This window comes from Sceloporus occidentalis, unplaced genomic scaffold, assembly GCF_023333645.1.
Source record: "Sceloporus occidentalis isolate IW3139 unplaced genomic scaffold, rSceOcc1.0.p SCAF_13, whole genome shotgun sequence".
Lineage (NCBI taxonomy): Eukaryota > Metazoa > Chordata > Lepidosauria > Squamata > Phrynosomatidae > Sceloporus > Sceloporus occidentalis.
In genome coordinates this window covers 3,536,966-3,559,518 of record NW_028316993.1, presented here as the reverse complement: position 1 = coordinate 3,559,518, position 22,553 = coordinate 3,536,966, and the positions used below count along the sequence as shown (strand labels likewise).

The 22,553-nt window shown below is 42.0% G+C and overlaps 1 protein-coding gene and 1 pseudogene across 9 annotated transcripts; one reads left to right on the top strand and one right to left on the bottom strand.

The window, feature by feature from the left end:
* Positions 1–1,285: 1,285 nt before the first annotated feature.
* Positions 1,286–6,800, bottom strand: LOC149304598 (adenosine receptor A1 pseudogene; annotated as a pseudogene). The gene is made up of 3 exons (XR_016271898.1): positions 6,550–6,800; positions 4,590–4,745; positions 1,286–3,033 (listed from the first exon to the last, which is right to left on the bottom strand). The product of XR_016271898.1 is annotated as an adenosine receptor A1 pseudogene (transcript).
* Positions 6,801–8,781: 1,981 nt separating this feature from the next.
* Positions 8,782–22,448, top strand: MEIOSIN (meiosis initiator). Of its 8 annotated transcripts, none has more exons than XM_089478140.1 (14): positions 8,782–8,941; positions 10,454–10,533; positions 10,820–10,913; positions 11,504–11,603; positions 12,356–12,487; positions 13,180–13,371; positions 13,943–14,036; positions 14,537–14,640; positions 15,202–15,348; positions 16,486–16,562; positions 17,910–18,032; positions 18,920–19,176; positions 20,284–20,373; positions 20,926–22,448. In XM_089478140.1, exons 1-14 carry the CDS (start codon positions 8,807–8,809, stop codon positions 21,095–21,097), a joined length of 1,797 nt encoding a protein of 598 aa, XP_089334266.1. In that variant the 5' UTR covers positions 8,782–8,806; the 3' UTR covers positions 21,098–22,448. The 8 variants fall into 8 exon arrangements, with proteins under 8 accessions (XP_089334266.1, XP_089334265.1, XP_089334267.1 ...); XM_089478139.1 differs by having other exon boundaries at positions 10,817–10,913; positions 12,359–12,487; XM_089478141.1 differs by having other exon boundaries at positions 10,817–10,913; positions 15,205–15,348.
* The last annotated feature ends 105 nt before the right edge of the window (positions 22,449–22,553 follow it).

Below are 22,553 nucleotides of genomic sequence, written 5' to 3'. Positions count from 1 at the left end.
TCCAGAGTGGTTCATTTGCACAGTAAAGAACATATTAATGTCTCCAGAGCCTGCTTTGAGCCAAGCACTCTGTCTCTAGTGCAGATAGATGGGGTTGCCTGAGATTATTCTAAAGCATTGTCTCCTTCCCAGGGAAAAAGGTACTGGGTCTCAGATTTCACTAGATTTTTCACTCTTTGAGCTAAAAACATCCCTGCTAATGCCCTGATACACATTTTTTTAGTTTTCAAGATACTTTGCACATGCTCAGGGTATTTATTCTTTCTTTGCAAATTCTGGAGTTGAACCCAGCAGGTCAAACAGATGCCAACAGCAAATATAATCTGCCTAGGCCACTGACTGTGCAGGCTAAGGTATTATGGGGGTTGTAGTCCCTTCAAATATCATCCTCAACCTCTGCATTAGTCTCTCATCGTCTTCATGTTGCATGTCAGGCTGAGCGCTGCTTTTTCAAAAGGTGATCCCGGTGAGAAAGTGCTGGTAGTCAGACCTGGACCTGAGGAACATGTTTAGCTGTAAGGACAGGATGTCTAAAAAATACTTTTGCACCTATATCTTCATTGCATGACCATAGAAGTAATTTGGTTTTTCCCTCCAGTTATCTAACCCACCAGCCAGTCTAGCTGATGCTCAGTATTCTCTCTGCAAAACCTTGAATGCTTGAAAAGTCTTCCAATGCCCTCTTGTGGAGGATCTACACATGGTCACTCATGAAGCAGCCAGTTCATAAAATGAGCGACAGGCAGGGGAGAGTGGCTCATGTTCTGTTTTCTGCCCTCATGGGTGTGCCATGCCTCTGCCTGGGGACCCTCGCTCAGTTTTCCTGATTGGAATCTACCTCCATCAGCACACCCAAGTTTCAAGACCACCCTCCATGGCATACTTAGAGTATTTGATAGACAATGTACCCAGTGTTGCATGCACCTGGAGTGGATTGCTCCCACAGGCCACTGGGATGGGAACTGTGCAGTCTTCCAGATATTGTTGGACTGCAACTCCCAGCAGCCCTATCCAGCATAGCTAAGGAGGAGGAAAGCTGAGAGTTGCAATCCATCAACATCTTGGGGACTGCACAATTTCTGCCCTGAGGCATGGACCCCTGAATGGAGGGGTTGAAGGTGGGAGTCTTAATCCCCCAGGAAACGATCGACAAAATTGGATCACCAAGACTCTGACATAGTTAAGCCCCCTCAGGAATTATCAAACAAAAACATAACATAAATGGTCATTATTTTGCTATCATTTTCATTGTACTTAGATTGTTAATACAGATATTCAGTTGGATGATAAGCATGATGAAGATAATTCTTTTAATGCAAAGTATTGCTTTGTAAAAACTTACCTACATGTAAACTCCCTGCCAATTTTGAACCCCTCGCTTCACCTTAAAAACAGTTCTGATACACAGGCACGTTTAATCACCTTTCTCCCATGAGAGACTCAAGGCAGCATGCAATAAAACAGTAGAAAAGCATACAATGGAATAAAAATATGTACAATTTGTAACTTAAAATTAAAAGTGCACACTAGTTAAAAATACAGCACTCATCTTATTAAAAGCCCTTTCCATAACAACCAAAGTCTATTGCCAAAGGTTTCCCCAAATTAAAGGGTGTGCAGGCCATTAGAAAGACAACAGAGAGCTTATTGTATTTCCCTAAAAAGTTCAACATATCTCATATAGGTTGGCTCAAAGGCATCCAGCTTTACTTGTTGTGGATTGTGGACTGCCTATCTGTTTGGAGCATTTTAACAATATCTTGCTTCCTCCACCTGGCCTCCAGTGAAGTTCATTTCCACTGTTAAGGCTTCAGCTAATGTTATAGGTTCTCTCACTTGCAAACTGTTACATCAGGACATCAGAGTTTGAAAGTCAATTCCCTGGCAGAGAGGTATTCCGAAGAACCGGCATCTCCGAAGTGTTGGACGCAATAATCTCAGATCCTGAAAACACACCCACAGTGGTAGACAGACAGAGGCAAGACAAGGTACTTTCAAAGGCTTTCCGGAAGGACCTCATACGGAAGACATAGACCACGGGGTTGATGGCAGAGTTGATGTGGGAGAGAATGATGGTGGTCAGTATGACCTGGTTGGGGATGGAGCAGGTGGGACAGAAGAGCATGACGGTGTTAAGGATGTGGACTGGGAGCCAACAAGCAGTGAAGACGAAGACAATGATGAAGAGTGAGGTGGCCGTCTGCAACTCCTTGCGAACAATGATTCGGCGCCTCTCTTGAGCACTGACATCTACTTCTCCCTCAGCCACCTTACGGATCTGGCGTTTGACCTCCAAGAAGATCCGTCCGTATAGCACCATCATGACCGACAAAGGTGCCAACATGCATGCCATAAAGTTGAAGTAGACCATGTATGTGTTCTTGATGATGCTGTTGAAGAGGCATTCCCCGTTGGCTGGCAGTGGGTTGTGCCATCCCATCAGGGGCAAAAGGCCAATCAGAATAGCCAGCACCCAGCAGGCCAAAATTACCAAGAGGGAATTCCGAGGACTCATCAAGGACTTGTATTGGAAAGGCCTCAAGATGGAGACGTACCTCTCCACAGCGATGGCCAACAGGCCAAAAATGGAGGCTTGTGTGAACACTAACAATGTGCAAAGCATCAAGAGGCACAGCCGTGGCCTGTATCGTGGCATACCCAAGTTGGTAAACTGGGCACAAGGAATGGCAACAGTCCCCACCAAGATGTCTGCTATGGCCAATGAGACCAAGAAGTAGTTGGTGACAACAGCACGTAACTTCCTATTCTGCAAGATGATGGCACAGATGAAGAGATTTCCCACAATAGAAAGCAAAGCTGTCAGGCTCTCACAGAGAAAGTAGGGAACGTCTAGAACTGGGGTGGATGTCATGTTGGCGGCTCGGAGGCATGACTGCTTGGATGACGAATTATCAAAAGCTTCCATTATAGGATGTCGGCCATCTTGTTAAGAAGAACTTTCTTCTCTTGAAGCATTCAGTTCTCTGGAGATTGCCAGTTCATTACCCCCAAATCATAAGGAAGTTGCCAAATCTGTGAAATTAATGGGGAATATTTATTTTTTCATTATCAGCATGCCTTTTCCAGTTTTCAGTCTGCCTTATCCTGGGAAGCTACTAGTTGGTTTGACCTAGCAACATCAACCATAAATGGCAGTAGTTGGTTTCCTGGATTTTACAAGGATTTCCCTCAAAACCTACCAAGATACCCCTTGTATTCCCCCGAGGGTATTGTCCCATCCAAGTACTAACCAGACCAATCTTGTCTAGCTTCCTAAACCAGATGCTATCAGGTATGTTTAAGAAAGGGAACACAAAACACTTGTACATAGCTGATGATTCTAGGGGATTCTAGGTGATGCACTATCTGATCAGATAACAAAGGCTGAAAGTCCTTTCCCAGGAATTGACAATGGGATTCCAGACTGGTTGATGTCTTTAATTTGGTTGTTGTTGTGTGCCTTCAGATCATTTCAGACTCATGGTGACCCTAAGGCAAATCATGGCAAATGCAATGATTGAATTAGGCTATCTTAGATGGATGGAGGAGAAAGTTTGGCTGGGGACACAACAGAGGATAGGCAAAGAGGTTGGCTTATAGTTTTGTCTCAAGTTTTGAGAGGAAATGCAGATTACTTGGGGGAAGGAAGGAGCACTTGATATTTGATGGTTTTGTTTACCTGGATGTCCACCTGCCTTGGAAACACGTTCCTTTTTTCTTGGGAACCTGACCTAGTCTTCCAGAAAGATAACTGATTCCTCAAAAACATGCTATCTCTAGATACATGATATGAAAATATGAGGATCCCAAAATAGTGTGGGGTATGTAGAGATGCTTAACTGAGTGAGGGGGAAATAAGGATATTGCATACCCTCTAACTGTCCCAATTTGGCAGGTAAGTGGAGTGCCAGTCCTTATCACTATAGTCCCTGTATGTATGTATGTATGTATGTATGTATGTATGTATGTATGTATAGGAGGCAGTAGACTTTCCACAATGCGTGTCCAAAGCCCACCATATAGAAAACTGGAAATATTTATGTAAGTTACTCTGCAGTATAAAGAATTACAGCACAACAGAAAATGAATATTGATGCTAGATTCACAAGGCAGACAAACAGTAGGATTTCAATAGACATTTCCCAGCTTTTGCAATGACGGCAAGATCGCCCACCAAGTCTCAAAGACTGATAAGTTTTCAAATCTCCCTTTTCTTGCGGTCACATTTCCTTTTTGTCAGAATTTTGCTGACCTCTCTGCTTCTTGGTGGCTCACAGATTGAAAAAGATTCTGTAAGGTTCGTTTGTGACAGTCCAGATTTTGGAGCAAGAAGCATCAGAGATGCAAAGATGAGGCATGTTAGGAAAGTCAACCTCGGTGCAGAAGAAGAAGAAGTGGGAGAGGAGCAAAACTTGGAAATGTTAATATTTTTGATGACAGCTCCCATAATCCCCAGCCAGGGTGGCCACGGGGAGATTCCAGGAGCTGCATTCCCCCTCATACTTTTCATGAAAGCCTTCTTTAGAGTTTGGAAAACCAATACAGGAAGAATGCTATGGATGAGCAAGTATAGCAGAAATTTGACTCACCTGTGGGTTCACTTTCAGAGTCACCTGTTTCCTCTCTCCCTGTCCTCAAAAGAGTGGGACCAGGAATCAAACACGTGGGTCCCCCAAATCCACATCCCTTGCAACTGGAGCCAATCGCCCCATCTACACACTGCCTGATGTTGCTTCCGTGTCGTTCTGTTTATAAAAATTAGATCTGATAAGTGGGCAGTTGGCATACAAAAGCACCTGCATATGCCATGGAAAGGTAGGAACAAAAGACCGGGTGGCAGAGAGAGAGGGAGTATGTTTGCCTGGCTGCAAGAGAAGGGGGGCAGGAGAAGAAGAAGGGCACACGACAGATGTATTTGAGGTGGACCATGGCAAAAGATCTGGTGGAGTTCAGTGATGTTTCCAGGTAGCGTGACAGAGAAGCAGCTAAGACTTGGTTGTGAGAGCAAAGGAGAGTTGTTATGGTGTTCCTGACTTATGGCGACCCTATAATAGGGTTTTCTTGGCAACATTCATTCAGAGGTTTGCCACTGCTTTCCCCTGAGGCTGATAGAGTGTGATTTGGCCAAAGGCACCCATACTTTGAGTTAAATGCAGTGAGCCCTTAATATCCACTCAGTTTGGTATCAGGACACCCCCCCCCCCGTGGATACCAAAATCCATGGATGCTCAAGTCCCATGAAATGCGGTGGTCTAGTAAAATTGTGTCCCTTATATAAAATGGAGGGGGGGGGGGGAATCAAGGTTTACTAGTTGGAATTTATACTTATTAAAAAATATTTTGAAGCGACACTAAGGCAACTATTGTGGCTGTTCAGAGGAGGTTTTGCCATTGCCCTCCTCTGAGGATGACAGTGTGTGACTTGCCCAAAGTCACCCCATAGGTTTTGTGGCCAAACGGATAATAGAACCCTTGTTTCCAGAGTCGTAGGCCTATGCCACGCTTGCTCTCGGCAAAGGAGAGATGTCTCGTATATTAGGAGATCACAAGGGTAGTAAAGGTATCTTTCTGGAAGGACAATGCCTATATTTTCCTAATGTGTATCCACACAGCAAAATTACAGCAGTCTGATCCCACTTTGACGGCCAGGACTCGAACCTTTCGAATTCTGAGGTTTGCAGTTTGGCAAGGTGCCTTCCTTTGAATCCTAGAACGTCCTAGCAGAGGACACTAGAGATTCCCCACTTGAGCATAAAAACCCACTGGGTGACCTTGTCCAAGTCACACTCTCTCAACCTCAGAGAATGGCAATGGCAAAATCTCCTCTGAAGAAACTTGCCAAGAAAACCCCATGATCGGTTTGCCTTCAGATTGCAATATCACTTGGAGACATACAACAACAACAAAGTGAGCCACAAGTTGAGCAGTGCAATGCTTTGAGTGTTGGGTTGGACTCTGAGAAGAGGGTTCAAATTCCCATTTTGCCATAGAAACCCAGTGGCAAATCCACCTTCTCTCAACTTCTCTTGCCATCCCCTGAGACTGAGACAATGTGACTTACAGAGTCATAGTCCAACACCTAAACCACTATGCTATGCTAGCTCTTAAGTGAGCCATACTGATCATTAATTTTATTTTCACCTGATTTTGGTAGCGTTTGAAATCCAGGGGCTTTGGGGGTGCATACTTTTCCCCACCCCTGTTTTAGAAGCACAGGAGCACCACCAGGAAAATATGTTGGCCACCCTACCCCATGTCGCTCACCCCCCAAAATCTGAAAAAACACATTGGTTTCTGCACACTGGAATAGTCAGTAAACAGGTCTCTCTTAACTTTATTTTTGTTTTATGCAAAGGAAATATTGACTTTTACGTCAAACATGGCTATAAATCTCTTATCTGGAGATGTGCCTGACCGGGGAGGCGGGGGGGGGGGGGGGGACCAAAGCTATTGTGAAAAGCTTATATGGAAGGGATGGCTCATTAAACCTGTTAAGTTGCTAAAAATGGTGAAGGGGATGTGGATATAACGCTGGATAAATAGACATACCTGGCAAGAGAATGGGAGCAAAACCAAGCAGGCATGGATGGGGCTAAAAAGACCCACGGTTTCATGTCCATGGAAGAGCACACAAAAGGGTACCCAGAACTGGATTTCTGCTTGTTAGGCGTTCAATGAAGTTCCATGAAAACTGGAGAGAAAAATAAATATTGATTAAACAAACAATCATATTTGTGAAAGGCAGGCAGGAAGGAGCAATTGCAAAAGAAAGCAAAGAGCAGGGAAATCAGTGCTTTGCTTAGGCCCTTTTCCCTATAACAAGTTGTTGTTGTTGTTATTAATAATAATAATAATAATAATAATTATTTATATAGTACCATAAAATTGCATGGCACTTTACAGGCGCCATCCCAACAGCATATAACCTGCTAATGGCATGCAACCTAAAAGTTATAAAATATATACAGAATTAAGCAAGTTACGCAGTTGAAATACAAACAACTAATACATATAATCCCATATAAAATTATAAAACAATGTTAAAATGCAGTTCCAAATGCTTTCGAGAACAAGAAGGTCTTTAATTTAGATTTAAAACTAGCAAGAGAAAAGATAGTCCACGGATTTCAGGGAGGCAGTTATTTATAACATCCTTCTTTGTTGTTGTTGTTGCTGTTGTGTCCCTCCAAGTCATATCATAGGGTTTTCTTGGCAAATTTATTCAGATGGGGTTTGTCACTGCCATCTTCTGAGGCTGAGAGAGTATGATTTACCCAAGATTAGCTCCAGTGGGGAATTGAACAGCAATTTTTGTTTAGGACAAAACAAGGAAACCTGGGGCCTGAAATGCAAAGTCTAGGTTTAGGAACAGTTTATCCCCACTGTTTTTGGTTTAGGATTAATGGCGCTACGAAACACGCTCCAGATAAGACAGGTTGTGCATCTGCTGACTTTCCCATCTCCATAGCAGGATTGTACCTGCCTTTGTTGAAAAGGACAAACGGCAGTGTGCGCTTGTGGAGCCAAATTCAAGCTAATTCAACATATCCTCCAGTTGTTGCTCCCATTTGAAATGGACAGTCCTTGTTAACCCCATTTATCTCGCTTTTCCAGTTTTAAAATGTCCGACAGCGCATCCGCACTGTCAAGATAATGCAGTCTGGCACCACTTTAAACTGCCGTGGCTCCATTCTAGCAGGCACCTATGTGTGTGTTGTGTGCTTTTCAAGTCGTTTCTGACTTAATGGCAACCCCAAAGCAAACCTATTGTGTTTTTTAACTAGATAATTTTAATTGTTTTAAAATGGTTATTGTAAAGATTTTAAAATGTGTTTGTCTTGTGAACCGCTTGGAGTCCCTTTCTGGGAGGAAGGTGGCATAAAAATGAAATGAATGATGATGATGATGATGATCATCATCATCATCATCATCATGAAGTTTTTTTTTTTTGTCAAGATTTCTTTAGAGGGAGCTTCCTGTTTCCTTCCCTTGGGATTTGTAGTTCTGTGAGGCATTTAGCCTTCTCTGACAGGAGAGCTCTGGTGCCAACTACAATTCCCAGAATTCCACAACACTGAGCCATGGCAGTTAAAGCGGATAAATCTGGATTATTTCTACAGTGTGTAGATGCACAGGTTGACACCACTTTAACTGCCATGGCTCAGTGCTATGGAATTCTGGGAAATGTAGTTTGTGGTGGCACCAGAGCTCTCCTGACAGAGAAGGCTAAATGTCTCACAAAACTACAAATCCCAAAGCACTGAGCCTGGCTTTTGTAGCTTTCTGGGACAGTTAGCCTTTTCTGGCAAGAGAGCATTGGTGCCACCACAAACTACAGTTCCCAGAATTCCACAGCACTGAGCTATGGCAGTTAAAGCAGTGCCAAACTGGATTATTTCTACAGAAGTTGGCAGCACTGTGTTTCTCCTCTCCTTCTTTTGTTTCCAAGGTCCAAAACACACTGCATAAATAATCCAGGTTGAGACTGTTTTAACTGCCCTGGTTCAGTGCTATGGAATCCTGGGAAATGTAGTTTTGGGATATATTTAACCTTCTCTGTCAGAAAGCTCTGGTGCCACAACAAACTACAATTCTCATGATCCCCTACCCAATGAACCAGGGCAGTTTAAAAGGTGTGAAACTGGATTTTTCCCCCTACAGTTTATTGGGAGTTAGACCCAAGTAAGGGCAAGAAAAGGGCAAGGTGTAGCTTCAGTGGTGGCTTGTGAGCATGCGCCACGGGACGACGCATGCTCAGTACGCTCATCAGAGGTAGAAGGCTTTCTCCTAGCGACATGAACAGCCAATGGCTTCGCGTGGTCGTCGCTCAGTCCTCGCCTACCCCTGTCAATCAAGGCTTCATTCTGTAATGGGCGCGAGGCCCAGGCGAAGGAGAGCTCGTGCTTTCCCGCCTCTTGGATGCCTTTGTTGTGAACCAAAGGTATCCCTGTGAGGGGAGCCATAAAACAAGCCTTCAGGCTTCCCACTTTATTTCATTCTTCTTCCCAGTATTATTATTATCATCAACAACAGCAACAACAACAATAATAATAAAGTATATTTCTTTTCCGCCTCTCTTAAAATTAAATACACAAAAGCAACAACCCATAAAACCAACAACTCAACACAACTATTTAAAAAAATTAAAATTCATGTAATACAGTCTTTAAATATATTACTAGTTAAAAAGCCATGCTTTAACATTGGGTAGGCCTGTTGGAAGAGATTGGTTTATTTTATCTATTTCATTTTGTAAGCCGCCTTTCTCCCCCCCAAAAAGATACCCAAGGCGGCTTACAAAAGTTAACATCTTTAGTGCTGTTTTAAAAATAGTATTTTCAGCTGTATTATTTATTATTATTGTATTAATCCCGACCTCACAATGTATCACTAAAGTAAAACAAAAGCACTCCTTCTTAGTCAAATAAATGCCTTCTTCCTCGTATTCTGGATAATCGATATCAATTTCTCTTATTAAATCGTGAGCAATGATGTATATTTTAGTCTGCCAAGATTTGGAGAGCTAATACGGTCAGGATAAACAAATGTCCTTACTACAAAGGAGGATAAGGTGCCACAAAATGTGGGACATTCAAAGAAAATATATGACATTACCAAGTATAATAGTTAAAAACACTCATAAATATGGATTCATGCTTCTTTGCCATGCTCACAATAGACGGCATTCAAGAAAAATGGAGGACATTACCAAATATAAAGGCGAAAAGCACTCATACAAATACAGATTCATGACGGCATTCAAGAAAAATGGAGGATATTATCAAATATCAAAGCTAAAACACAAATAAATATAAACTCATGGTTCTTTGCCATGCTCAAAATAGACGGCATTCAAGAAAAATGGTGGATATTACCAAATATAAAGGCTAAAAAAGCTCATATATAGATTCATGCTTGTCAGAATAGACAGCATTAAAGAAAAATGGAGGATATTACTCAATAAAGGCTAAAAAAGCTCATATATAGATTAATGCTTCTTTGCCATGCTCTGAATACTGAATAGAGGACACTCAAGAAAAAAAATGGAGGATATTACCAAGTATAAAGGCTAAAAACACCCATAAATATAGATCCATGCTTCTTTGCCATGATCAGAATAGAGGACATTCAAGAAAAATGGAGGATATTACTAAATATGAAGGCTAAAAAAGCTTATCTATAAATTCACACTTCTTTGCCATGCTCAAAATGGAGGACATTTTGGTATTTCTCCTAGACAGAAGGCTGAAATGGAGGGCATGTCCTGGAAAAGGAGGACATCTGGGCACCATGATATCATAGTAAAAAGCAAGATAGTAAAACCAAGACATTATCCATGTTTCCCTTCCTCATGTTAGCCAACTTTTCCCCGTATTGTGTTTATATCTGTGTATAATTTGTGAGCCAGAAATGAACATATTTCTCTTTTTACTCTCATTTCTCTCTGTGATAGATGGGGAACCCAACTGGACGGGTTTGTACCCAGAAATCGAAAACGAACAGCAAGAATTTCAAACAGAATTTGGACGGCAGGTGAGCCAACAACTTGAAATCCAACATAATTTAAGCCAGGATGGGAATCAGGAGGTCCTCCATGTGTTGTTAGTCTGCATCTCCCAGTTTTGTTACCATTGGTGAATTGTATGTTAGGGAAGTGTAATAGCAAAATCTACATAGCTCTGCTTCCTTATAATCATAAACTTATTGTTAGAAAATCAACAATAGCAAGCAGTTGCATTCGAGAAAAATTAGCTGCTGATTTTGGCAGGAAGATTCTAAATGCGCAAACATGTATTATTTTTGTTTTCATTCTCAGCAGAATCAGCAAACGCAATAACTATGCCAGCACACTTAAAGAACTGGCTGAGATGCTGCCCATCCCATTGCAGACTGGCTGCAAGAGGCTGACAAAGGTATTGCACCACCACAGCATTTCTATGAGAATTCAAGGAGGATTGTGGTAATAATATGTGATCTGCATAGGGCTGAATACTGGCCCCATATAAGTAGCAGGTTTAACATATATTTAACACGTGACATTGCATCCAACTGTCCAAACATGTCAAGGATGATCCAAATTCTTCCTCTGTCATCCCACTTTCTCAACTGCTTTTAAAACATCTTAGCTTCTCCTCCTCTCACTTTCCCATTTGTCCTCAGCTTATTTCAATGGCTGCAACCTGAGTTCAAGGTCTACAAGTAGTTTGCACTTAGTTTACTCAGCAGGGGGAGAGGAGAAGAGGGACAGAATTTTACCCTTCCCAGGAGACTCAAGCAAAAGCAAGCTACCTCTCCTAGCTTGGTTATCCTTCCTCATTAATAACTTGTCCTATCTTGGCCACATTCTGATGTGTAACTTTGCCACACATGTCCCGAGTTTGATCTGCAAAATGTCAGAAGGCACGATGTGGCCACATGGTTCTGCTATTTCCAGATTTTACATTAATAAGAATTTAAACGGTTTCTCTTTCTTATTTGTTTTGAATTATCTGACTTGAAACAGAAGGAAATTATCTTCCGCGTCCTCCGCTACATTGAACACTTACAGTCAAGCATTGATACTGCCAAATCGCTGCTCCGAGTCAATTCGGAGGAATCAAAAGGTAAGGGAGCACTAAAAGGAGGCAACAAAGACAGAGGAGTTAACAAAACTGAGTGGGTGTCATGGAATGAAAGGAAAGAAAGGCCTGCAGCAATGTGATGTAGTGGTTTGAGCGCTGGATTGCAATTCTGGTGACCAGGGTTCAAATCCCCATTCAGCCACGGAAACCCACTGGGTGACCTGAGGCAAGTTACATTCTCTCAGGCTCAGGGGAAGGCAAAGGCAGTCCCCCACAACCTTGCCAAGAAAACCTCATGATGGGTTCACCTTAGGGTCTCCGTAAGTGAGAAATGACTTGAGGGCACATAACAACAACATCTAGAGCATCTTCATAAATAGTCACTGTCACTTGTACATAAAACAACAGTGAAAGGCTCTGGCCTTCACCCTCAAAATTAAAATCTGAACAATGAATGAGAGCTGTAAGGAGAAGGGAGACTGAGGTATGAAATCAGTTTAGGAAGTTGCAGAATGAAGAGCTGAGGTTTTAGTTGATGTGACTACACTAATAGAGGAGGCTAGAGAGACTTCAGGAGTCAGGGAGTTCCAAGAGAAAGGGAAGAAGAGGATGGAATTTGGCTTTACCAAGGAGAAAGGGTACCACCTGTATGATGTAGAAAGTTAAGTGAAAGTGTTAAGCATAGCAGAAAAATCTGAGAAAACTAAATGACAACTTGAACTCAGCTAATGCAAACGTCAGAAAACACAGAACTTCCTTTGTGATATGACTAAGTCTGCTTTTCTTTATTAAAGCAGAAGAGACAAAGCAGGTGGTGATACCTGTCATAAAGAGAGGACGAAGAGAAGCCACACCACGTGCAAAGAAAACTGAGCCACTGAATGTTGGCAAGAAACCTAGGAAGAGGAAACGCGCTCGCAGAGCAGGTTGGGGGAAGGATTCTGAAAGCATGGGGTTCTCTACTGCTTCTTCAATCTGTTTTACAGCCTTTTGTTCTCCCTCTCTTGGCATTATAGTGTCTCCCTGCTGTTCTCCCCCACATCTATGGGTGTCTTTCATCTGTACAAGATTCTTCCTTATCCCTATGTAGTTGAAGGGAGAGAGCAAAGTGGCACCACAGCAGGCCATGGGCTGTCCTGAGTGTATTTATTGCTTCTGGGGCAGTAGATAACTTAGAAGAGTTGGTGCAGGCAGTCCTTAGCTAAAAGGGAAATGGGTCCCTGGGTCTATGCACCCTTGGGGAGATTAAATTTAGGGGCACTTGAACTAAGGAAGGCTGGAGCAGCAAATGGATAAACAAGACCGTTGAGTTTTTCTCATGGTTTTGTGTAACGAGGAAGGAAGAGTTTTGTCTTTAAAGTACCTGCTGAAACGAAACAGATGACTGGCTTGTCTACATGATTAAAATATCCTCCTTCCAGTCATACACAATTTGCATGAGTTCAGTTTTTTTGCCCCTTCCCCTCTGAAAAACTCTATGGAAAAAGTCTTTGGAGTTTTTACTGGAGTATCTGTGGAAATTCAAAGATGTGCCCATAATGCATTTCTGTGTAGACTAGCCCTCAGATAGCTCAGACTAATCTTCTCCCAAATGACTTTATATTGTGCGGTCTTGCAGAGCGGCGAAATGTGATCAGGAAAGCACGCAAGTGCCTTTCTCTGGAGGCTGAGAACATCCCTTCCCAAGCTGATGTCCACAAGGAGGAGAATGTGCTTGCTGCGGGAAAAGAGCCCTTGGTTCTTTCATCCTCTCAGAAGCCTTCGCCTTTCTTTCCCAGCCTCGAAGTTCTAGAATCTCACCAGCCTACAGGTAATGCCTTTCTGGACGCCATTAAAATGGGATTCCCATTTCACGGCGCGGGGGTGGCTTTTAATTACTTCATGGATGATTTCTGTGAACTTCAGTGAAAAAAAATAGCAAAATACAATAATCAGAGAATTTACTTCCTTTATACTAGTTTGTCATTTGAAATTTTAAAAAATTACCCTGAACTTTGTATGTTTTGTATTCTCTGGAATGACTGTGAGCACAGATACGTGTGCTTAATTCCCCACCCTTCTCAAATCAATGGAATTTGTAAGTGCTTAACCTCAGCTGGACTCATCAGAATAGCATTTCAAAGACTGTATATTAAATGTCAACACACACACACATTTCAGTTCATCTCTGTATTCAGTGCTTACTTAAAAAGGAAATTCCAGCTTGGATTTTATCAAACGTTGAGAGGCAGCTCTTAATGGAAAGGTCTCTTCTGCGTGATGTACCTTCTTGTACTTGACTGTGATAAAATTTGCTTTCTGTAGCTCAAAGAACATGAAGTAAATGGGTCTTGAAATGTTTTAACAAAATTTCCCCCTTCCTCTGTAAATCTTATTGGCAGCCTGGAACTTGGGTAGCAACCAACAGGAATGCAAAGAGGAAGAGACGGCATTTTCTGTGTGTGCAGCACAAGTTGCCTACAATGAGCAATATCAGTAAGTACACTGGAGAGTCTGGATATTTACTGATGGGTTAAGAGCAGAGAATAACAAAACTGTCATATTTTGAAAGTGGGTTTCCACAAGGCTGTGGCTTTGAACTACTAGATCTTTCACCTGGAATTTCTTTTTAACACTGCCCATGAGATTTGAACAGAGATAGGCTCTGAATACTAGAAGGGCTGGTATTGTTGATAGTAGTTGCTGGAGAAGAATTCACAGGTTTCAGAGGCCAGGATTCAAATCCCTGCTCAGCCATAGAAATCCATGGGGTAGGTAACCTTGGGCAAGTCACACTTTGTCAGTCTCAGAAGAAGAAAATAGCAAACCCTTTGAAATAATCTTGCCATTGCCCCCTCCCCCATGTTTTGTTGTCCTTAAAGTTGCCATCAGTCAGAAATGACTTGAAGGCACACAGTAACACAGCCACTCTTTTTATGAATGATACTAGTGCCACCCCTTGACTGGCTTGCTAACCACCTCAATTGTGCTTTCAGGCAGGAGTTGGTATATTATAATTCTTCTTATGAAGAAGAAGACGAAGAAGGACCCAGAGCCAGCCCTTGGCTCTCAACCCAGTCTCCAGTGGGGATCACACATGGTGAGTTGCAAGCACCTTTTTGGAAAGCTGGAGGAAATACGTGCCGGAATTCAGGGTTTAGGGACCTTGATGCAGGAGAGCAGAGTACAAGCTGAGATGCACAGTATAATCCTAAACTAGTTTATGCCAATTAAATCCCCAATAAATTGAATTTATATCTCAGTAAGGTACCAGATCCTAAAATAATAAAGTTGGTAGAGACCACAAGGCCCATCCTGTCTAACCCCCTGCCGTTCTGAACTTGGAAGGCAAGCAGAGTCAGCTGTGGTTAGTACTTGGACGAAAGACCCAGTGAATGCCAGATGCTGTAGCTTATATTTCAGAGAAAGGTACTGGCAAAACAACCTCCAATTATTCCTTGCATAAGAAAACCCTATGAAATTCATGAGGTTGCCATAAGTCGACAGGTGACATAAAGGCACATATGCATACACACAAGTGTTTTAGTGGAATGTAGCCTAAATACTGATGAGAGGCATACAACGTATGCTGTTAACTCCCTCATACTATAAAACATTGTCTATATACAAAATGACTTAATAAATTACACTCTTTTCTTAGCAGAGAGTTTGCAGCTGTTCTCTCCTGGGACTGGGACCCAAAGCAACAGTTGTTCAGATTTGGGGCTGAGCCCTTCGCTTTTCTCCTCTCCTTCTCGGCTGCTCCCCAGACACATCCTCCAAGGTGGTCAGGAGGCACTTTCCCCAGGTAAAAGAGCAGAAAAGAACAAGGATCAGTTGTGTCTGACATTCTGATACCTAACGTATGTCTCATCACCTGCAAGGATGGTAGAATAGGAGCATTCTAAAGTGTGAGATTGTAAAACAGTCTTTTAAAAATGCAAGACACCTCCAAGTATGAACTTCAGTAGGTGGAAAGAAATGCAGGGAACTATTTCATGTACCTTATTTATTTTATTTTATTTTATTTCATGTCATTTATATCCCGCCTTTCTCCTGGAGTGGCACCCAAGGTGGCTCACAAAAAGGATCAGATAAAACCAGAGTAATAAAAATGTAAACACAATTCATAATCAATCATATTAAAACAATAAGTTATAGATTAATATAAAATCATTAAAAAGCATTCAGAAATTAAAACAAAGCACACACACACAGAAATCTATAAAAAGGTTCTCTGCAAGCAGTTACTCATTAAAAGCCTGCTTAATGGAAAGAGATCTTTGCCTACTGGCAAAATGAGAGCAGGGCTGGGGTCAGTCTGACCTTCTGTGGAAGGGAATTCCAGAGGTGGGAACAGCCACTGAGAAGGCTCTTTCCTGTGCCCTTGCCAAATGTACCTGCGGTGGTACCAGTTAAAGTGGAATCATAGTGCTATAACTCTGAAGTGTGAAAAGGCCATAAGGCACAGTGGGAGGAAATGTCCCTGGGAAAGTGGATGCTGTGTCAGGAATGTTTCTCTCTTTTCTATCCCTTGCCATATATTCTCAGTTGCTATCTTTTCATGTTCTATCAATCAACTCTCTCCATGGCACAAATGGACAATGGCCATGTTGAAGTTGTGATTTCTGAATGTGACACTGGCTGCATTGGTGCCTTGGGTCTGACTTTTCAGGTGCACCACTGACTCAGTGGTGTGCTCAGCATTATCCTTTGAGGTGAGGCTTTTATTGCTCTGTGTGTGTGTGTGTGTGTGTGTGTGTGTGTGTATAAGTGCTGAGGAATGAGAAACTGAAAACAAATTATAAAACTGGTATTTGCTTAATTTGTCCTTCAGTATAGCAATTACGTTTGCCAGTCTTGGCCTGAGATGAGGGGAGGGGGGTATGGCCTTCTTTGAAAGTGTTTTCATGAGATTTACAAGAACCTTTCTCTTTCCCTGCAGTGTTGTTTGAAGATGTTTATCTATCCCCTCAGTCCAGTAATTTTTCTCAGACCCTTTCAAGAACCCTCTTGAGGAAGGTAAATCCTTTCCCCTTGGCTTTGTATATTTCTCTGCTATGTTTCTCTAAAGCTGTTTCACATGGAAACAGATCTATTCCAATATGTATTCACCCTGTGGAGCAGGGACAGGGAAAACATGGCCCTCCATATGTTCTTGGATAACAGTCACCCCCCACCCCTGATGTTGAAGATGACAGGAGTTACAGTCCAACAACAACTGGAGGGCTGCTCATCCTCTGTGGCATCTGTACTACATCTGATCTCCCCTCTTCCTGTTCCTCCTCCAAGACTGAAATATGTGGCCATTGGTTGGAGCCTGGTCCACTTATGGCAAGTTCCACGATCAACACTGGAGTAAATGAAAAAATAAATAAATTTAAAGGCAAAAGGAATAATTGGGGTGAGAAGGAGTGTTTAGATGGAAAATCAGTAAGAACTGGTACCTTCCAATATTTCACAGATGAAAATTGAGATATCCAACAAAGTCAGAAGTTGCTGCCATTTGCTTTTGCCTGAGTGTAGTGGAAGAGCAAAATTCTGCCCCCTCTTCTCCTCTGTCCTGAGTTAATTGAATTCAGACTACCTTTGCATTTTGAACTGAGTTTGGAGTAACTGAAGTAAGTTGAAGAGGAAGGGGGAAAGTGGGAGAGAAAAACTAGGACATCAGCCGAATCAACCCTGGCGATCAATGGGGTGACAGATGTCACAGCCAGATCGTCCTCACATCCAAAACTGGGATGTGTAAGAAGCAACTGAAAGAGTGAGGCAGCAGAGAATTAATCAGGACAGTCCCTGACAAGCTGGGACTGTTGTAGGCAATTGCCATGATATGGTCTATGACAGTTCAAAGGAGTCCAGAGTCTGGTAAATTTTGTCTGATTCCATCAGCCAGGTTTAAAATGCTGTATTCATATGAAACATTGGGAATTAAAGATGCTGTAGGCACTAACCCTGTTAAGTAGTCACTCCCTTTTATTTTGTTCAACACATGCCAAGCAGGCAAGTTTACAGTATATATAGCATATTGTCTCTGGGCCAAAATGTCTACAGTTGGTGACTCATTAACTATTATTTCCAAATAGCTAGAGCCACTAATTGTTCCAATAACTTTGTACCACATGAACAGTTAAACTGCCCTGGAATTCGCTCACTAAATTCCAGACATAAGGACTGGTCGAATCTTAGCTAAGATCATGTAACAGTGATTGTTAGCACTTGCTGTTAGCACAATAAATCTTGCTGTTGAAGGAAAAACCCATTTGGGACATAACGTTCCTTTTTGTCACTCCTATCATGCACCACTACAACCTTTAAAAATTCCTTGCAATAGCCCCTCTCTCTGATTTCTTCCCTCCCCTCTTGCAGTCAGCACTCACAATGGATCACTGCTACCTTTCCTACAATGAAATGGGTAAAAGCAATCCCAGCCCCGTGTCAAGAGTGAATGAGATAGCATCTTCATCATGGCACAAACCGTTCTTTAAAGAGGTGGGAAGAAAGTGTTGGGATGGGGCAAGGGGTGTTATTTTGTGCACCAGGGAAGTCATGCTGTGGAACTTGGAACCACTAGTTCCACTGTCAGAATTATTACATGGGTTTTTCTGCCACAGTTGTGACTATAGCCATCAACAAGGGGTGCACCTACACTGTAGAAATAATGCCATTTGACACCATTTTAAGCTCTGTAGTGCCATCCTATGGAATCCTGGGATTTCTAGTTTTACAAGATCTTCAGACTTCTCTGTTAAAGAGTGCTAGTGCCTCACAAAACTACGAATTACAGGATTCTGTAGGATGGAGCCATTGCATTTAATGTGCTGTCAAACTGCATTTTTATACAGAGTAGATGCACCTTTGGATGGTTTTCAAAGCAGCAGGTAGGGGTGGGATGATCAGTTACTATGGACTCTTTCATACCACACAATTGCAGCCGTTGATACAACTTTAGTTGCCTCAGTTCTATTTTTAGATGGAATCCTGGGATTTCTACATAGTTCCATTAAATATTTTGAATTTTCTTCCAGAGTTTTAGAGCCTTACCAAAACATATCCTTGTGTGTTCTTGTCTATCACATACCTTAGGAATTAATGATTCCAAACAACAGATACATGTAAGTTGTACTTCTGTGCAACTAAGCAATTTCATATTATAAACTAAACCACAGTTATTTCAAATTAATTTCATTGTATGTGTTTGAAAACCTGTTACTTATTATAATAGTCACTGTGCTAGTAGGGTTTAGTCAGAAGTACTTTCTTCTACAGAGGAAAGTTCAAAAATCATGCTTCATTTTGGTTTTTTATGAGGCAATTTAAAGTGCTTCTTTCTGCATGGTGCCATCTGACCTGACCCTACCTCCATCTTGTCTTTCTAGGAGGCTGCCACCCTCAGGCCTGAATGCCCCATGTCCTCCAGTGATGAGAACAGTGACAGCACCTGGGTGCCATGCAAGAGGGCCAGGAAGCCACTTCAGGTAGCCTCTCAGAAGAAGAAGAAGAAAGTGGTCAGGAGGCAGAAGTGCCAGGCCTTAGCCTGTGAGAAGCACAGTAGCTCCTCTCCTCTGAAGCTGAAGAAGAAATGCGTGAATGGGTTTATCATGTTCTGCCGACTGAATCGCAAGCACTTCATCCGGTGAGAAAACAGCCAGACTTCTATGGAGAGGCTAAAATCCCTCTAATTAATAGATCTCTTCCATTTCTTCACACTACATACAAGAAAGATACTGATGAATTGTTTGTTTTTAAAATGTAAAGCAAAAGTAATTAGCATGTGTGTGCAGTGTTCAGGTCCTCCTCTCGCTCTCGCTCTCTCACTTTCACACACACGCACTCACTTTTGATTGATTGATTGGTTTAAATAGTTATATCCCTTCCTATATCTCAGGATCACAGGGAGGTAGGTGTACAATAACATCAATAAAGTGCAACATTAAAAAACAACATTAATTTGAAAAGGCCAAAAGCATGTTAATTGTTTTTTCAAGAGCTCTTAAATCAAATGTAATCTTAACAACTCTTGAAGGTGGTCCGTTGTTCTGATCTCCTTATATTCTGGAGGGGAGTCCAAGACCACATGTCAAGATGACACCAGTTGAAATTCTGTCACTGGCATATCTCTTTATACAATTACAGATTTGAAATTTTAAATCTGTTTGATAGCCTCAAATTCTAGGAAACCTGTGCTTGTAGATAAGAGGCTGCTCATGTGTGCTTCTTAGCAATCATGAAGGCTGGTATATTTAATTCCCTCCTCTATGAAAGGTGAGATAGAGAAGATTTTATCAAAAGACCTGTAACCAGGGAGCGGAGAGAGGCAGCATCACAAGCTAGAGCTCTCAAGCAAGACCATTCCTTAAGCAAACACGGGTCTGAGAGAAGTGCAACCCAATCCCTTGCGGTTGTTTTTAGTTATAAATCGCTAGGCTCCTCTGTGCGTTGGCTATCCTCTGCAAAAAAATATATATATAATAATAAAATAAAATCCTTACATCTGTGGGTTGAGAAGATGGATGGGTGTGTGTTGAGGTTCAGTTTCATTCATGTTTTTGTTTACTAAACATTTTAAAACATTGCTCTTCATGGAGAGCAGAAGGCTGGCTGGCAGGGATTTGCTACAGCAACCTTGTTCTCTTGGCACCTTTGAGGGGACATGAGGCGTTGGTTCTGCCTTGTGTGCACACCCCTTATGAGTCTGAATGGCCAAATTAGTGTGTGTGTTTGTTTCGTTTTGTGTTGGCAGGGCTTATCCTGGCATGGCCTCTACAGAGGCTACTAGAGAGCTGGCCCAGCTGTGGCGTGTGATGACGAAACAGGAGCGGAAGCCATATTGGTATGTCTAGTATTGGCCAAAAGAGACTCTGGGCTTGGAAGTACTGTTACAAACAACATCATTATCTATATCAAATTAATATTTTTTAAAATAAAACATATACAGTAGGCCCTCCACATTTGCTGGGTTTAGGGGCAAAAGACCCCTGTGAAAGTGTCATATATGTATATGCATATGTACAAAACTGGAGAAGTCACCATGTAATGAGCTTTCATCCGTGATTCCCTCTTTCTCATGGCCACAAGGCAATTATTGTTATTAGTAAGTGATTCCATTTGTTCTGTGTGTTTCTAAAACTAGGTGTTAATTAGCTATCAAGGGGGATCCAGTTATAAATGGCTGTCTCTAGTCCTTTATCATCACTTGGGAAGCTACTAAGTGAGCTTACCTTGCATATTAATTTCATTATCTTGTTTTATCAGATAATAATGGCAACTATCACGCAGTAGCTTGTCTGTGTGGAGAATCTATTGCAGTCTGGCCTTTGCAGATAGCTGTCAACAGGAAAGAACTCATTAAATGATACCGCTTATCACTCATTTCCTCTTCCAGCCTGAAAGCCCGTAGATTCAGCCTCCTCAACAATCGCATTGTGAGAGATGACTTCTCCAGTGGGGAAGATGACCTAGAGCCTCTCAAGCCTTTCCATCTGCTGCTGGCTGAGAAATCCATCCCTAACACTCAGTTCTTCCATGATTTGTCTTTACTGGAGCTTATCCCCTGATGCTTTGTACAGTACCGGTAATGGCACATCCCTCCACTGGGAAAATGGTTCCTCTCTTTGGTCAGTTAGCAATAATGACTGAGTTTCCCAGTTAATGTGTTTGCAAGGTAGTGCTTGTCTTCCTCTTCTGTGGCAAACAGGGCCTTCATGTCTAGGGCACCATAAAGCAGTAGCGTAGTGGTGAAGGATAGGACTGGACTCCCTTTGCAGCCACCCATAATGCATTAGTCCCTGCTCCCCCCATTTGCTGCTCCTTTCTACTGCTTAACAATGCCCTGCACCCTGCCAGCACTGTATTATCATTTGCTGTGCCTTCAGTTTCCAGACACTGGTTGCTGAAGGGAAGGAAAAGCATACCCACAGCCACAAAAGTTGGATGTGCACCTTCATTACTTCCAGTTTACCTACTTGCCACTCTTTATGTACTACGCACCTATGACAACCCAAAGCTGATCTGTGATGTTTTGGGTCATGACGCTAGCCAGCCACTGACCATAAAGAGATGGGAAATCTATGAAAGTGGAAGATAGGGCAATGCTGATCACTAGTGATCACTTTGCTTTAGGTGTTTATGTGGGCCTTAGGGCTTGATTGACAGTGCTGAAAGGAGTAGGCATAATGTTGAGAAGGAGAAAGATCTCTGTGTTGTTGTTGTTTTTTAAATCCCATGTTTTTCTAACCATGACTTTTCTTAAATGTTGTCTAGTGGGCTGGAAAAGTGAGTAATTTTTTAAAAATGTATTGTTGAAGCTTTTATCTTGTCTTTCCATTCACCAGAACTTAAGCCGAAGTAGTATGTTTTATCCTATGCAGCCCAGCTGGTTTAGTTAGCCTTAACCCAAATGGCTGTTTTTGAGGTCCACGTGGACATGGAAAATTTGACTCTTTGTTATGTATTAAGTTGCTTCGTTGTGTACATTTGTCGTTATCTGTAGACAATTGAAGCGTTCATAATTTGCTCTGGAAAGCATTGGATCCCTATATAACATTATACTGTATGTGCCTGAACGTCAAAGGTCCAGAGGAAGGAATAGTGAGGTAGACTGGATCTGTAGTTTGGTGAAGTCAGAAGGTTTCAGAGAGAATGTGAGCTTACAAAGCAGAGAATGCAGAAGGTCAAGACTGCAGTTGTGAAGGCATAGATCAGGGTGTCTTCATGTTCTGGTCGGTTTTTATCTTGACAGGGGAAGAACTCCTCATCCGGCCTTCCATTCCTTGCCTCCACATTTGCAATCTGTTTGTGTTTCAAATTCTGTTACGTGCTTGAATGGGTTTCCCCCCAATATTGTATTTATCTATTTATATATTTATTCATAGTTCTTCTGCACCACTATTTATATTTAAAATAATTTTAAATGAAATTGTAAATGAAATTTTAAATAAAAATTTAAATGAATACAGTTTTGTCTGAATCCAGTGGCTTTGAGTCAGGCTAAAATCTTAATCAACCTTCTTA

Excerpts from the sequence above, each read along its gene's own strand:
- MEIOSIN (XM_089478138.1), top strand. The coding sequence starts at position 8,807 with ATGGCTTCGCGTGGTCGTCGCTCAGTCCTCGCCTACCCCTGTCAATCA. Across the intron at positions 11,604-12,355 it reads CAATTCGGAGGAATCAAAAG|CAGAAGAGACAAAGCAGGTG; the intron begins GTAAGGGAGCAC and ends TCTTTATTAAAG. Across the intron at positions 14,641-15,201 it reads TCCAGTGGGGATCACACATG|CAGAGAGTTTGCAGCTGTTC; the intron begins GTGAGTTGCAAG and ends CTCTTTTCTTAG.